This window comes from Leguminivora glycinivorella, chromosome 7 (genome assembly GCF_023078275.1).
Source record: "Leguminivora glycinivorella isolate SPB_JAAS2020 chromosome 7, LegGlyc_1.1, whole genome shotgun sequence".
NCBI lineage: Eukaryota > Metazoa > Arthropoda > Insecta > Lepidoptera > Tortricidae > Leguminivora > Leguminivora glycinivorella.
Window position 1 is genome coordinate 11,696,181 of NC_062977.1, and position 14,649 is coordinate 11,710,829.

Sequence of the window (14,649 nt, forward strand, 5' to 3'; positions counted from 1 at the left end):
TAGAGCCATGACGAAAAAGCAAATATTTTTTAGCTTCGATCCTACTACTGCTGCATGGTACTGGTTACAAGTTACAACTAGGCAAATAAGGTAGTCTTAAATTAGACTTTAAATAAAATATGTAATGTACGCTAAAAATTTGCTCTAGATACGATATGGATAAGAGATGTCTGTCGAAAATAGTCGAAATTCTTTAATAAAAAACACTTTTTGACAGTGACTTAACTGACGCATGTTGTAAATAAGTATACATGTAGAGAACATTTATGACGTATGTAGGTATCTCAAAACTAGGCCCAAACGTACTTAAAGTATCTATTTTAAAGGGCAATGGCGCTAAGCGAAATTGTAGAGCAAGAATATATATAATATATAGGTAGGTATGTAATTTGCGAGAGCAAACGATTAGTAGTTACCCCCTGTGTGACGAGCGCTGCAGCCGTAGGATAGGAGGGCGGCGCGCGCGTACCATTGCGTTGCGCAAGGCACGTATACATGTGAACCATCGAAAGTGCCCCCTCCTCCGGATATGGAACGCGCATCTCTTATAAACACTGGTGGCGCCAGAATACTGGACACTACCTAAAGCTACGTCTTGCTCAAAGCGTGTATCCAGGATGTGTGACAAAACGGTAGGTGCTAAACACAGTACCTGCAGTCCCGTGATCCCGTTGACCTCAGTGATCTGGTGACATATTTAGTGCATAACTTCAGTGACAGTGTTCAGATAGCGCACAGGATATTTTCTCTACGCGAATAAGACAGAATAAACTTAGTTTGTTAATTTGTGTGTGCAGGTACTGAAGTCGTTGGTGCTGGCGGCGGTGGCGGCGTGCGTGGTGGCGCGGCCGGAGCCTCCGTCGTCGTACGGAGCCCCCTCTTTCAGCGCGCCCTCGTCCTCATACGGCGCGCCGGCCCCTCAATACGGACCCCCGCAGCAGCAGCCCATTGTGCACAAACACGTATACGTCCACGTGCCACCCCCGGACAATGAGTACCCGGCCGCCCGCAAGCAAATCTACGTGCCTCCTCCTCAGAAGCACTACAAGATAGTGTTCATCAAGGCGCCGACCCCACCGACCCCGACCGCACCCATCATCCCCGTGCAGCCTCAGAACGAGGAGAAGACTCTCGTGTACGTCCTGGTGAAGAAGCCTGAGGAGCAGCCCGACATCGTGATCCCGACGCCGGCGCCCACGCAGCCCGCCAAGCCGGAGGTCTACTTCATCCGGTACAAGACCCAGGTAAGCCTTCATCATCCTCCTTGCGTTATCCCGGCAGTTGCTACGGCTCATGGGAGCCTGGGGTCCACTTTGACAACTGTTTTTAAAAAGAAGCTGATTTGACTAGGAGGCAAGTAGCCTATTTCGATAGCACATGTTGAGTAAGTGAAACTTCAATAGGCTACTTGCCTCCTAGTCAAATCAGCTTCTTTTTAAGAACTGTCAAAATGAATTTTAACGTCTTGCTATTGTCCCAGAGCTGTAAGAACCTCTTTTTGACACATAATGACAGCGTCCACAAAACGTAAACTCGCGCAACCTAATGAAATTTTAAATAAAATCCTGTAATAATATTTAAAAAATCAAGTACTTAAAAACAATATTTCGCTTACTTTAAACATAATCTAACACATGTTAAATTTTTGGGGATCTTCGTTAGTGAGTATTTTACGATATAAATTTATCACGCAGAATTTACTTATTATGTCATTTATCATTGCTTTTTATTTTTAAACAAGTGGTGTGGCAGAGTCTATCATTTCGATTCAAATGACATTTCAGTAAGTTGATAGAAATCGTATATTTGTTTAAGCGCCTCCTTGTACATAGGGCCTAATCGATTCAACCAATTCGAAATTAATCGTTAGATTTGGCCTTAGACATCGCAACATACTTCAAAACAAATGTGTCAAAAATGTGAACTTACAGATCCGGGACAATAATATGGAATTAATATGAAATCGAATTGAGTGACGTCACAGTCAATTCAGTTACTTTATATATTTCTACCTGACTTATTAAATAGAAATTGGATTTAAACATAACTTCTATCCATGTTTTTCTTGTATTTATCTGATGCTTTATTTCGTGCATGGTATAAAATATCTTATTTTAAATACAGTCAAGTTCCCTATCACGGTATGGCGTTTACGACTTGCATAAATGCATTAGGCTGGATTATCAAAATAGCTGCAAACTTAGCATGGTCTGACACTATCTGCGACCGCCATTGCAGCATTTGACGACAACTTTCATTCATCCCGGCAGTCTTGCTTGGGGTGTTATTGTTAACCTTTTCTTAAAATTTGGATAGACCGTATCATTATTAAATCAGTAGACCTACAAATTTCAAAGATGATCATCAAATTTTCTGTTTAAGTTTTCAAAAAAGTTGTCGTCAAAAGCTACAATGGCGGTCGCAGATAGTGTCAGACCATGCTAAGTTTGCAGCTATTTTGATAATCCAGACTATAGATGCATTTATGCAAGTCGTAAACGCCATACCTTCATAGGGAACTTGACTGTACTTAAATGTACTGTACATACTCGTATTATGCTTAATGAAACTCGATATTTCAGGGCGTTATTTTTCATGTTTTAAAATATTAACTAGGTATAAGAGCTGTTGTTTATTATTATTATCTTTCGGGTTTAGAGCATGCAGCATGCTGTATAAGTACCTATAAACAAACTGCTTTAGGTCGCATTTCGATTTTTATATTAGGTACTTACTTTGATGGAGCTGGCTCCACCTTAACTAACCCTAAGGGTCCCCCCACATCTAGCGTCTCGCGAGCATCGCGTCGGGCCAACTGTATGGGCAAAGCCTGACGCCGCGTCGACGTCGCGTCGACGAGGCGTCTTTTCTATGCTATAAGACGTTGCTTCATACAGTTGGCCTGACGCTACGCTCGCGAGACGCTAGATGTGGGGAAGTTTGATTTTAAGTAGACCTGAGTAATTGATATCACCTCCAAAAAAAAGGGTTAAGGTCATCTTCGTATGCATCAACGTACGCAATAGGTTAAAACTAGCAGACCATAAAACCTTAATTTTACGGCAGATGTTACAACCTGGCGATTAATTTACAGTCTATAAAGCATCTTAATAGCATTAATAATTCAACTCTACGGGGGTTATTAGCGTGTAATTCGCTACGAGAGTGTAAGGTTGTGATTGCGCGAGATTGAAGCCCTGCCGCAGTGATTAAACGTAGATGCGCTCGCGCCGTCTTTGTGAAAGTGTGCGCTGGCGTTTCCTGGAATGATCCAGGAAGTCGCTACACAATCTGCATAAGTCTAACACACCCGCGATCATCATTATGTTGACGCAACGGAGGACGCTACTGTCCTCAAACATTACCCGTGTAATGAGTGCTATGATAGTGTTGCAACGCAAATGGACTATTGTAACATTTGTAACAGATCTAGCCGCTTAGTAGGAATGAACTCTAGATTTATTTAAGTTAGATATATAGTACGTGAAATAGATAGTGGAAGCGCTGGTGGCCTAGCGGCACAGTATAATAAAGAGTACTATCGTACAGTATGGCCACTCCCGCTCCCCGCTGAAAGTGCTGCCCACCCCCTCTCAGTTACCTGACAGTTACCGCCTGTCAAAAACGCGAACAGTCGACCTGTCATATCTCACTCATACAAGCATGGTACGCGTTCACCTACACGAGCTTAGAATGTGTGCTAGGAACGCGCCTCTTTCATATATTTGATCGCCAGTGTCCGAGGTGTGCTAGCGGTAAGAGCGTGCGACTTTCGATCCGGAGGTCGCGGGTTGGGACTCCGGCTCGTAATCAGTTTTTCGGAACTTATGTGCGAAATGTCATTTGATATTTGCCAGTCGCTTTTCGGTGAAGGAAAACGTCGTGAGAAAACCGGACTAATTCCAATAAGGCCTTCGGGTTGGAAGGTCAGATGGCAGTTGCTTTCGTAAAAACTAGTGCCTACGTTAAATCTTGGGATTAGTTGTCAAAGCGGACCCCAGGCTCCCATGAACCGTGGCGAATACCGGGATAACGCAAGGAGGATGATGAGTACGTGGAATAGATAGAGAAATTACAGACAAGCAGGTAGATCAGGCAGGACACTCGCCAGAATTCTATCACTTATTCAATTTACCTAAAATTCTACAATGCATACTTAATATTATAAATGGAAAAGTGTGTGTGTCTGTATCTTTGTCCATCTTTTACGGCAAAATGGAGCGACGGTTTGAAGTTGGAGATAGTTGAAGGGATGGAGAGTGACATAGGCTATTTTTGTCTCTTTCGCTATTAGGGTACGTAGTGCTCGCGCACCTACGCTAAACTAAGCACGTTATTGTATGCTACATAATGTGATGCCTCCCATATTTAATTAGTGAAGGTATTGCATAGTTGGTTTAAACTTAACCTAGACGAACTAGATACCAACCCACATGTAAAATAAGCATTTTGCTCTGTTTGTTAATTAGTATATTGACGTCGTAAACTGCGATGTAATCAAACAACAATCACTCTCGAGATAGATTGCGTGAACTCCCAGTTTTAGTTTATCTAATAAATAAGAATGTTGATATCCGGCTGTGGTCAGTCCGCAGATTAATAAACACTTGTCGACGTATGTAGGTATGCACACGCACCTCACGTCACGTCCAACACGCACGCAGAATAAGTAGCTTTCATTGCGTAACTCCATGTGAACCAGTTCAAGCTAATAGTAATAGCTTTATAATTGCTGGTATTTTCGTCCATCTCAATGAAGCTCTAAAATAAAATGTAACCGCGTTACATGATGGATGTCGATGTTAGTTGGGTTGCCGAATGTTAATTCTCCTTTCGATGGAAGCAATATTTTTTTGTGTTATTTATGTTTTTTATTCGACCGAACTTTAGCGTGCTTTACGCCATGACCGGAACTTTTAAAAAGACAGATGGCGCTGTTAAAATTTTGTTGAAGAGTTTTAGAGTCATGATGCGTCAAAAGTAGCATTTGTAGTAGTAGTAAATAAGTATTGCAATTGTTTCAGAAACAAGAAGGCTACCCTGCCGCCCAGCAGCCCCAGCAGGAGTACGGCGCGCCCGCGTCCGCGCCCTCCTCCGAGTACGGAGCCCCGTCCGGCGGCAGCTCCTACTGATCTCGAGACACCTGATCCGGCCCTAGTGACACACCTACTCTACTATCTACCCAACACATGAAAGAAGCCTTAAAGCATTGCTGTGATTAGTCAGCGTAGGTACTACTGTGATAATGTGTTTCTACAAAGTCTTCTAGAAACGCTCGCAGTACGCTGAGGGTAGGTTTACCACGGTAACGCAACGTCAAACTTCTGCAAGTTTTTGTATCTTACATCAAATTGATGTCAATGTTTGTAAATATACTTATTATTTTTTATATAAATAAATGTTTTATAAGTTAATTTTTTTTTTAATTACCCATGCAACTTTACATTAAGGTAAGTATACGTAGCTATATACCAGGTAGTCGGCATTAATTAAACATAAATTAAGTAAGTACCCACTTAAACACAGGTGGAATACATTAATTAGACCCTACATATCGTCAGGTAGTTACTCAAAATTATTGCCACATGACAGGTGAAAGGAATCCTCCTTCAAGAATCCTTCGCCGCCAATAATCTCATCCAGCTAGGCCTCAATAGTTAATAATTCATGTTACATTACAAGTATGTACTTAATTAATGTTAAAGTGTCCTCCTTAACAAGGGGTACCTTAGGCAATGTTGGCGCTACTTAGTTTTCAGCGCGCAACAGGTGTTAATCAGTGGACTTCGCGCGACAGGAAGGATTGCGATTAGAGCAGTGCTAAAAACGAAAACATGTGAATCACAGTAATTTAAGATAGGCAATTACGTAACTTGCAAGTGCACGAAAGTAATTTGCGTAAGTTTTCAAGTTAAATTACGTACCTATTACTTGAACTCGTAACAGAGCCGTGTTTCAAAGGTTATTCACATTGGAACCAAAATCTGGATAAGTAGTACGTTTGAGCTTTAGGTATCTAGGTTAATGTTAAATGTTAGTTAGAGTTTTTTTCATCACAGTCCCACAGAAGATGTGCAATTGCACGCAGGCGGAGCGGGAGTTACAGAAGGGCATTATCAGAAATTGGGACTCGCAATTGTGTCGCTTAACTTCAAACTTGGATAAATCCATTCTGCTTTAAGGTTGAATATATGAAAAATATAATATAATCTGAAGGATAATCAACCTTATAGCAGAATGGATTTTCCCAAGTTTGAAGTTAAGCAACACAATTAGCGTAAGTTGTTAAACGCTACAAAACTGACAGCGACTTAAATTTTAGTAAACAACTATTATTTCTGAAAATTGCCAGAAAATTCGTTCCCCCTGGAGTTATGAAATTTCTAGCACCGTATTTAACTTTTTTATTAAATTTTATGTAAGCGTCAGGACCCCTGGACCACTACATATATTTGATGTTTAGTACATACTAAAATTTAGTACCTATTTGATACTATTTGGTACCTGAGTACATAATATATTTGGTACCTCCACTGATATCGAAAAATCGAGCGAATAAAGTGGCCAGACATTCTGACGTCAGGATGTCTGGACCATTTTTGGTTTACATAGTTCTAGACAACACTACTAATTGATATCTTAGTCAATATTTACTACCTATTTGGTACCTGTCAATATATTTTTTTCAAATTTTTTTGGCGTACCAGAAAAAAGTTATGATGGAATTTAAAGTTGCGAGCCCAGCCGTGGCGTTGAAGCAAGAATTTTATATATATCTCTGGATAGTGCGTGCCGACCAATGAGTTGAAGCCAGGTTCATTCACCTTTACTCCTATGTTCTATCTCATTCCAACACTGTGATGTATTGCCAGATAAGTTAATAAAAAAAACGTATAAAACATTCTTCAATCAAATTGACTTACTTTTCTTTGTATTATACAAAAAAACTCAATCAAAAACCTTATTTCTCCGGTATTTACCTCCTGCGTACTATGGGAACACTAATAATAAAAAAATATGCCCGATATGTCAGAATTGTCAAAATTCATTCACCGATTCAGAGATTTATTTTGCAAAATAAACGTTTTTCGACGATTTACTTAAGTTCTGAGCTATGTATTGCATAGTGAACCATTGTGGAAGTAAATGGAAACCGAAATCCGACGTAAAATTTCACAAGTAAGTACTTATTTTACCAAAATGTTCATAAACCTCACTGGCAATAAATTTTCTTCTATTTTGCTTGTAATCTTGGTTAGTTCTTATCATTATATTGTTTTCATTGTCTCAAATTATATCAAAATTCCCACGAATAGGTTTAGAACGATAAATATGACCTTTAAAGAAAAATAATGCTATGTGTGGTTTTACGACTAGGGTGACCAATCTTTTTTCTTGCATGGTATTTAATCTTATTGAATGGAGCTAAATCTATCAACTTGGTACGGTTTCTATGTTCATAGTTCATATCACAGTATAATAATACCAACTTTATATAATTTATGTCTTTACAATTAACATGAATAATATTAAACTTTTCAGTGTTCCAAAAGATGAAGGAAGGAGGCAGCATTGGCTGTTGGCTGTCGATTGTACCGATAAAAGGAAATGTTTCAGAGCGTTCGACAATTTGCAGATTTGCACTTTAAGCCTGAAGATTATGACACAGAAAGAAATTTTAAAAATCAGTCCAGTAACGACGGATATATCGTGGCATAAACATTAAATTGAGATACATATATATGTACATGCGAAGAGAATTGAAATACGTACGAATTGAGAACCACCTTCCTTGAGATTTGGGGCGGCGCTTAAAAATAAAGATACTGTTTTAAAACGTCCTAGTATTTCGTTATTTCCCCATTGACAAATACTTCCCTTATATTTTTGTGGCTGTTCCCACTAGTTACCACCAAGTTTTTACCTGTCCTAACTACTGGGATTTCCCCCACATTGTTAATTACCACACCGGGGGTTGATAGCTACTGGGATTAGTTTTCCCAGTAGTTACTACCAAAATATTATTGTGATGACCAAAACACTAAAATATATATTCCATTGCATGCTTTAATAAACACAGGTGTCAGTTAGTAAAAGACAAATACTTATGTAACTCCGTATAGACAGATAAAGTCTAAGAAAAAAACTTACCTCAAAACCATACAGAAAAAGGTACGGTGAGCTAGATGGCGATACACCTTTGGGGTAGGTACGCTCAGATAGATGGCGCTAATATTAATATTTGACATTTTAACACATATCAATATCATATCAAGCTGAGAATATTGTCAAAACGGAGGTTCAAAGGTTTTAAGCCTGTGTCGAGAGATGTAATACGTCAAATTCCGCGGGATATCCCTAATGTATGCTTAATCATGGACACCCTAAAGAAAGAGATGCAAGACCGGCGTGACGTAATTCAAGGTCAAATTTTCTGGCTTCAAAGTAATGTTCGGCGTGCAACATCCATGTATATAAGATTCTTGCGTTGAAGTATGTAGCGCCTGTCAAAAGAATAGAGGCAAATCCGCCTGCCCTCCTGCGCGTCAACTTAAATAGGAATTTATTTTTAGGCACTCGCACATCATCTCTACTGACTAGTGGCATTAATATAGTCGAAATATAAAAGTAATTAGTGTAATTACACTAGTTTTCCATTTTCCTCCTGAGAGAACCTCCTACAGTCTCAATAACGTCTAATGTCATGTCATGTCCCTGAGAGACATCTCCTGGCGGAGAAATTTGTAAATCAGTTTACCCCTGACAGCCGGTCATTTTTGCGACTGTTCAGCAGCTGTAGAGCTGTATGGCAGATTTGGCGGCATTGTGGTTGTAGGTACTGATAGTAGATGATTGATTTGATGTTTGTATTTATTCTTAATTCATAATGGACACTAATCGATGCAAAAAACAAATGTTACCGAAAGCAGTGGTTTATTTATATGATAAACCCCTATAATGGAGCTCGTGGACCATAGACTGGTCCACATCATCAAAATACATCCTATATACCAATATTACCAATGACGCTGTTAATTATAACAGTTGTATAAAACGCCTACTTTCGATAGTTGTCTCAATATCCCGAGAGATGTCGCTTTTCCTTCTGTAAACTAGCTAACGGTTGTGCATCGTAGTTTTGTTAAGATATTTTAATTATTTTGTGTTCGGTGTGATTTGTGTGGAATTAAACATACTTTTGTTTATTATTAAACTGGGTGTTTAATTGAAGCTCTTCCTTTTCGAGGCCAGTGTCTAAGTTAAACATGGTCCTCAGAATCGGATAATAGAGCAGTTTTTGAAGTAGTGTCAAAGTGCGGCGGAGCCTTTCTTCGTCCAAAGAAGGAGAAGTTCAGTGAAGCAGCGCACCGTGGCGCCACCTAGCGGCGTCCAGGCTGAGTCACCGGCGGTGCGCCAAGAGAAGGTCAACGAAGAAGGAGCTTTACGTCATCAGTGTCAGTGTTGTCAGTTCAGTGAGTGTGTCAAGTGCAAACTGTAAGTACATTTATTTAATTTTCAAGCAATTTTCAACCTTGTGTAAAAGAATTTATTTTGTGATACGGATTTATTTTGCTACGGAATTTTGAACTTTATTAACAAGAAGAAATTTACTTTGGAAAAATTAGGTTATTTACATGGACATAGAAAAAATTCGGATGTAGTTTGTATGCAAATTAGACTTAGAATAATTAGCTAGATTAGTAACTTAGAACAATTCGCAAAATCCTGTTGGAACGGGGAATCCATGCCCGATTTTGCTAAGTGTTTAAAAAGTTCAAAGACTTGTAAAATTTTTCAAAATGTAAAATGTCAAAGACTTGTAAAATTTTTCAGAATTTAAATGTCAAAGACTTATAAAATATTTCAAAATATTAAATGTCAAAGACTTGTAAAATTTTCCAAAATGTTATAATGAATTTTTTATGTGTTTATTTTATAGGTAGTATTTTTAAAGAACATATATCACTTATAGTTCAATTCAACTCTGTTTTGTCGGAAAGTTAATGAAATTCTAACATCATGGATGCATTACTAAATTATCAACTTGACTTGTCAAGTCGGATAACCAAAGCGCGAGTAAATTTTAAAAAGTCTCCTAAGTCACGTATAACTGAGAATTATTTAGAAAGCAGACTACAAACACTAGAACAGCATTGGTCTGAGTTCAGACAAGGCCACAAGGAGTTAATGCGTACTTATGATTTAGAACTTTTGAAAACAAAAAGTTACGTTATACAAGATACTTACGACCAAACAGAAGATGAATATACGGATTACCGATGTGAACTTAAAGATGGTTTGGCCGAATTTGTTACCTTTCATTCATGTCAATCAAAGGCCACCACAGAAGAAAGTGTGCCGGCTAGAGTAAATTCTGTCAAACTTCCTAAATTAAGCATTCCTAGATTTTCTGGGAAGTATCAAGAGTGGATGACATTCAAAGACTTATTCGTGTCTATGATTCACAACAATAGTGCTTTAGATAGTGTACAAAAGCTACAATATCTTAAGAGTTACCTCACAGGAGAGGCAGAACAATTGCTGCGCAACATTCCGGTTTCCGATTCAAATTATGCTCGGTGTTGGAATCAATTGGAACAACGGTACGATAATAAAAAATACTTATCGCATTGCATTTTAAAGCGTTTGCTAAGCCAAAGAAACGCAACTTCTGAATCTCCTGCCTTTTTAAAAGATTTGTTAGATACTTCAACCGATTGTTTAAGCGCACTATCTAACTTAGGGATTGATGTTTCTACGTGGGACATTATAGTTATATACTTGCTGACACTCAAACTGGACCCAGAATCTCGCAAGCAATGGGAGCTAAACGTAGCAACCAACTCAGCTTCCGATGCTTTGCCTACTTTCGACCAATTCAAAGATTTCTTAACAAGCCGCTATAGAGCTTTAGAATTCGTCGAGCCCAAAAGCTTTAATAAATCTCCCAATGCTTACGGAAAACCTGGTGATAGTTATTTGAATAAACCAAATGCGCTTCATGTTGCCAACACGTCCTCGTCATCCTCTTTACCATGTGAGTTTTGTTCTGAACCTCACAAACTATGCTTTTGTAAAAAATTTGCAAACGAAGATTTTGACAAGAGACACGATTTTGTAACCAACAATCGACTTTGTTACAACTGTTTAGGTAGTAACCATGCAGTTAAGTTTTGTCAAAAAGCCACAAGTTGCAGACTTTGTGGAAGGAAGCATCATTCTTTGTTGCACCGAAAAGATTTCTCATCTTCCACTGCCCATTCACAGAAGGTAGGTCAGGCAGCGGAAGAGGCCTCAAAGGAAGCCACACATATCGCGACAGTAAACACACAAAGTGAGTCCACACCGATAGTCAATTGTTTTGCGACAGAGATAGTGAAAGAAGTTTTATTAGCCACAGCCCTTGTAAAGGCTGAGTCCAGAACAGGCGATTGTCAGGTGATTCGTGCATTCATAGACCCAGGCGCACAGTCTTCATTTGTTACTGAAGCTGTGGTTCAAGCCTTAGGTTTAAAGAAAGTTCCCATCAAAAAATCGATCACGGGGTTAGGGGGCGAACCTACTTCTGCTGTGCCTAAATACACAGTAAATTTAAAAATACATTCGCTCACCGATCCAGCATTCAATCTTGTAGTAGAGGCATATGTTTTGAACAAGGTCACTAATTACCTTCCAGGCAAACAAGTAGCGTTCCCGGAATGGTTGAAAAGGAAACAGCTGACGTTGGCCGATCCGACTTACAACATACCCAACAAAATTGACGTCCTTTTGGGAGGAGAAGTCTACTGCAGGATAATTGAAGATGGAGTACTTAAAGGTCCAAACGGTTTTCCACTATTACAGTGCACCACATTCGGGTGGATTATATCTGGTACAGACGGTTCAACGAGTTCAAACGAAAATGTGACAGTTTTACATACACAAGTTAATGATGATGATATGTTGAAAAAGTTCTGGGAAATGGAATCAGAACCGAAAGATCACTCCAAATTGCTTACAACAGAAGAACAAAGGTGTGAAGACTTCTTTGCATCTACAACAGTGAGAGATGAAGAAGGCAGATATGTCGTAAAACTGCCATTTCGCGACGATAATATCTGTAAAGGAAATTCAAGGGATATAGCAGTTAAACGCTTACACAGTTTGGAGAGAAAATTTGAAAAGGACAATACACTTAAAACTAGATATACGGAAGTGATAAAGGAGTATGAGCAACTAGGTCATATGGTACCTGTAACGGAACCTGATCACAAACTTAAGGACGCTATATACTTACCTCACCATGCTGTCATTCGCGAAAATAGAACAACTACGAAGGTTAGAGTCGTGTTTGACGCTTCATGTAAAGACGACAAGGGTATTTCGCTGAATGACATACTCATGACAGGACCTACGTTGCAGCCAGATTTACGACACCTAGTTATGTGTTGGAGACAGTATCCCGTCTGTTTAGTTGCGGATATTGTAAAAATGTACCGCATGGTGCGGGTGGCTGAAGAAGATACTGACTTCCAACGTATAGTGTGGCGAGAAGATTCTGAAAATAAGATCAAAGATTACAAGTTGCTAACAGTAACATTTGGCACGTCCTCAGCTCCATACTTAGCAGTAAAGGCACTGAATCAAGTAGCCTGTGATCATAAGGACAAATATCCCATGGCTGCACCTAGAGTTCACAAAGAGTTTTATATGGATGATCTAATGACCGGCAATGAAACAATAGAAGAAGGGTTACAGATGTACAAAGAAATGAAATCCTTATTGAACGAAGGAGGATTTATTTTACAGAAATGGGCTAGTAATAAACAGGAATTGTTAGATCAAATAAATAAAACAGAAAACAAACAGGTAGCAAATGAAGGAGAAAAGAACAGCCTGGAATTAAAAACGGACAATATAACAAAAATCTTAGGACTTACCTGGAACAGAGATGAAGATGTATTTCAGTACTCAGTAAATTTACCGCCGCTTTCAGCACCTGCAACTAAAAGAAAAATTATTTCGGATGTGTCGCGTTTATTTGACCCGTTGGGATGGTTGGCCCCGTGTGTCATAGTAGCAAAGATTTTTATACAGCGATTGTGGATAGCAGGAATCGGATGGGACGAGGAGCCACCAACAGATATATTGAATGATTGGATAACTTACCGTGAACAGCTAACCAGTCTTGAAGATTTTCGTATTCCCAGATGGAATAACATGAATGTTGGCGATACATTAGTGGAGTTGCACGGCTTTAGCGATGCCGCTACTGCTGCATACGCAGCTGTTGTGTATCTTCGGATAGTAAAGGCTTCAGGTGAGATTCGTGTTGCTTTGGTTGCTGCTAAAACCAGAGTATCTCCTGTAAAACAGGTCAGTATACCGCGACTGGAACTCTGTGGCGCAGTACTCCTAGCTAAACTTCTGAAGGAAGTTGCTACTGTCATGAACATACCCAAACACAATGTCAAGGCATGGACAGATTCTACAGTAGTTCTTGCCTGGATAAACAAACATCCGAGTAATTGGAAAACTTTTGTGGCGAATAGGGTTTCGGAAATACTTACCACTATGGACTCATCGCAATGGTCGCATGTCTCAACCAAAGAAAATCCGGCAGATTGCGCATCTCGTGGAATCCGACCAACGGAACTTAATGAGCATGACTTGTGGAAATTTGGCCCCAAGTTTTTATACAATGAAGTGATCAGTTACTCAAAACTCAAGGACAACGAAACTAACCTGGAAAAATCTACAAAGGTCCATTTAGGGGTTGTAGAAGAACCTATTTGGGACAAATATTCATCGTTGAATAAACTTATTCGAGTTGTAGCATACTGTAGACGTTTTCTTACTAAAAGCGGATTGTACAGAAACCGAGAACACACTAAACATCTACAAAAATGGGAATTAGACGAAGCTTTTACAAACTGTGTCAAATTGTGCCAAAACGCAGAATTCAAAAATGAGATAGCAGAGATCAACGAAAACGGTTGTGTATCTACGAAGACATCGAAAATTCGTTCTTTGTCACCATTTCTCGAAAACGGTATTTTACGAGTTGGATGTCGACTAGAGAATACATCAGATTCTGAAGAAACCAAACATCCGATGATCTTACCGTATGATTCACACTTGACAAAATTGATTGTAGCTGACGCACATATGCGCACTCTTCACGGAGAACAGAGAGTTGTGTTAAATTATTTGAGGACGGCTTATTGGATAGTAAGAGCAAAAGATTTGGTGAGACAACATATTCGTAAGTGCGTTCGCTGCATTCGTTACAAAGCCAGAATTCAAACACAGATGATGGGAAACTTACCTGCATCAAGAGTCACTCCAGATAGGGCATTTATTCGAAGTGGTGTCGATTATGCAGGACCTATCAATCTAAGGACATCAAAAGGTAGAGGACACCGTTCATATAAAGGATACATTTGCTTATTTGTGTGTATGGTCACGAAAGCTATACATTTAGAAGTCGTAAGTGAGTTGACATCGCGTGGATTTCTAGAAGCTTTCAAGCGTTTTATCTCTAGACGCGGTCGGTGTTTAGAAATGTATAGTGACAACGGGACAAATTTTGTCGGCGCCGCAAAGGAGTTAAAGGATTTATTTAACTCTGAAAAATCTAATATGGTTCAAGAGATAGCCGAAGTTTTG

General features: G+C 39.3%; 1 protein-coding gene across 1 annotated transcript; it reads left to right on the plus strand.

The window, feature by feature from the left end:
• Positions 1-532: 532 nt before the first annotated feature.
• On the plus strand, positions 533-5,414 carry LOC125227802 (extensin). The gene is made up of 3 exons (XM_048132150.1): positions 533-632; positions 798-1,244; positions 5,025-5,414. Exons 1-3 carry the CDS (start codon positions 618-620, stop codon positions 5,130-5,132), a joined length of 570 nt encoding a protein of 189 aa, XP_047988107.1. The 5' UTR covers positions 533-617; the 3' UTR covers positions 5,133-5,414.
• Positions 5,415-14,649: the final 9,235 nt, after the last annotated feature.

Bases quoted from the DNA above. Each gene is read 5' to 3' on its own strand.
- LOC125227802 (XM_048132150.1), top strand. The intron at 1,245-5,024 runs GTAAGCCTTCAT...CAATTGTTTCAG, and splicing joins TCATCCGGTACAAGACCCAG to AAACAAGAAGGCTACCCTGC.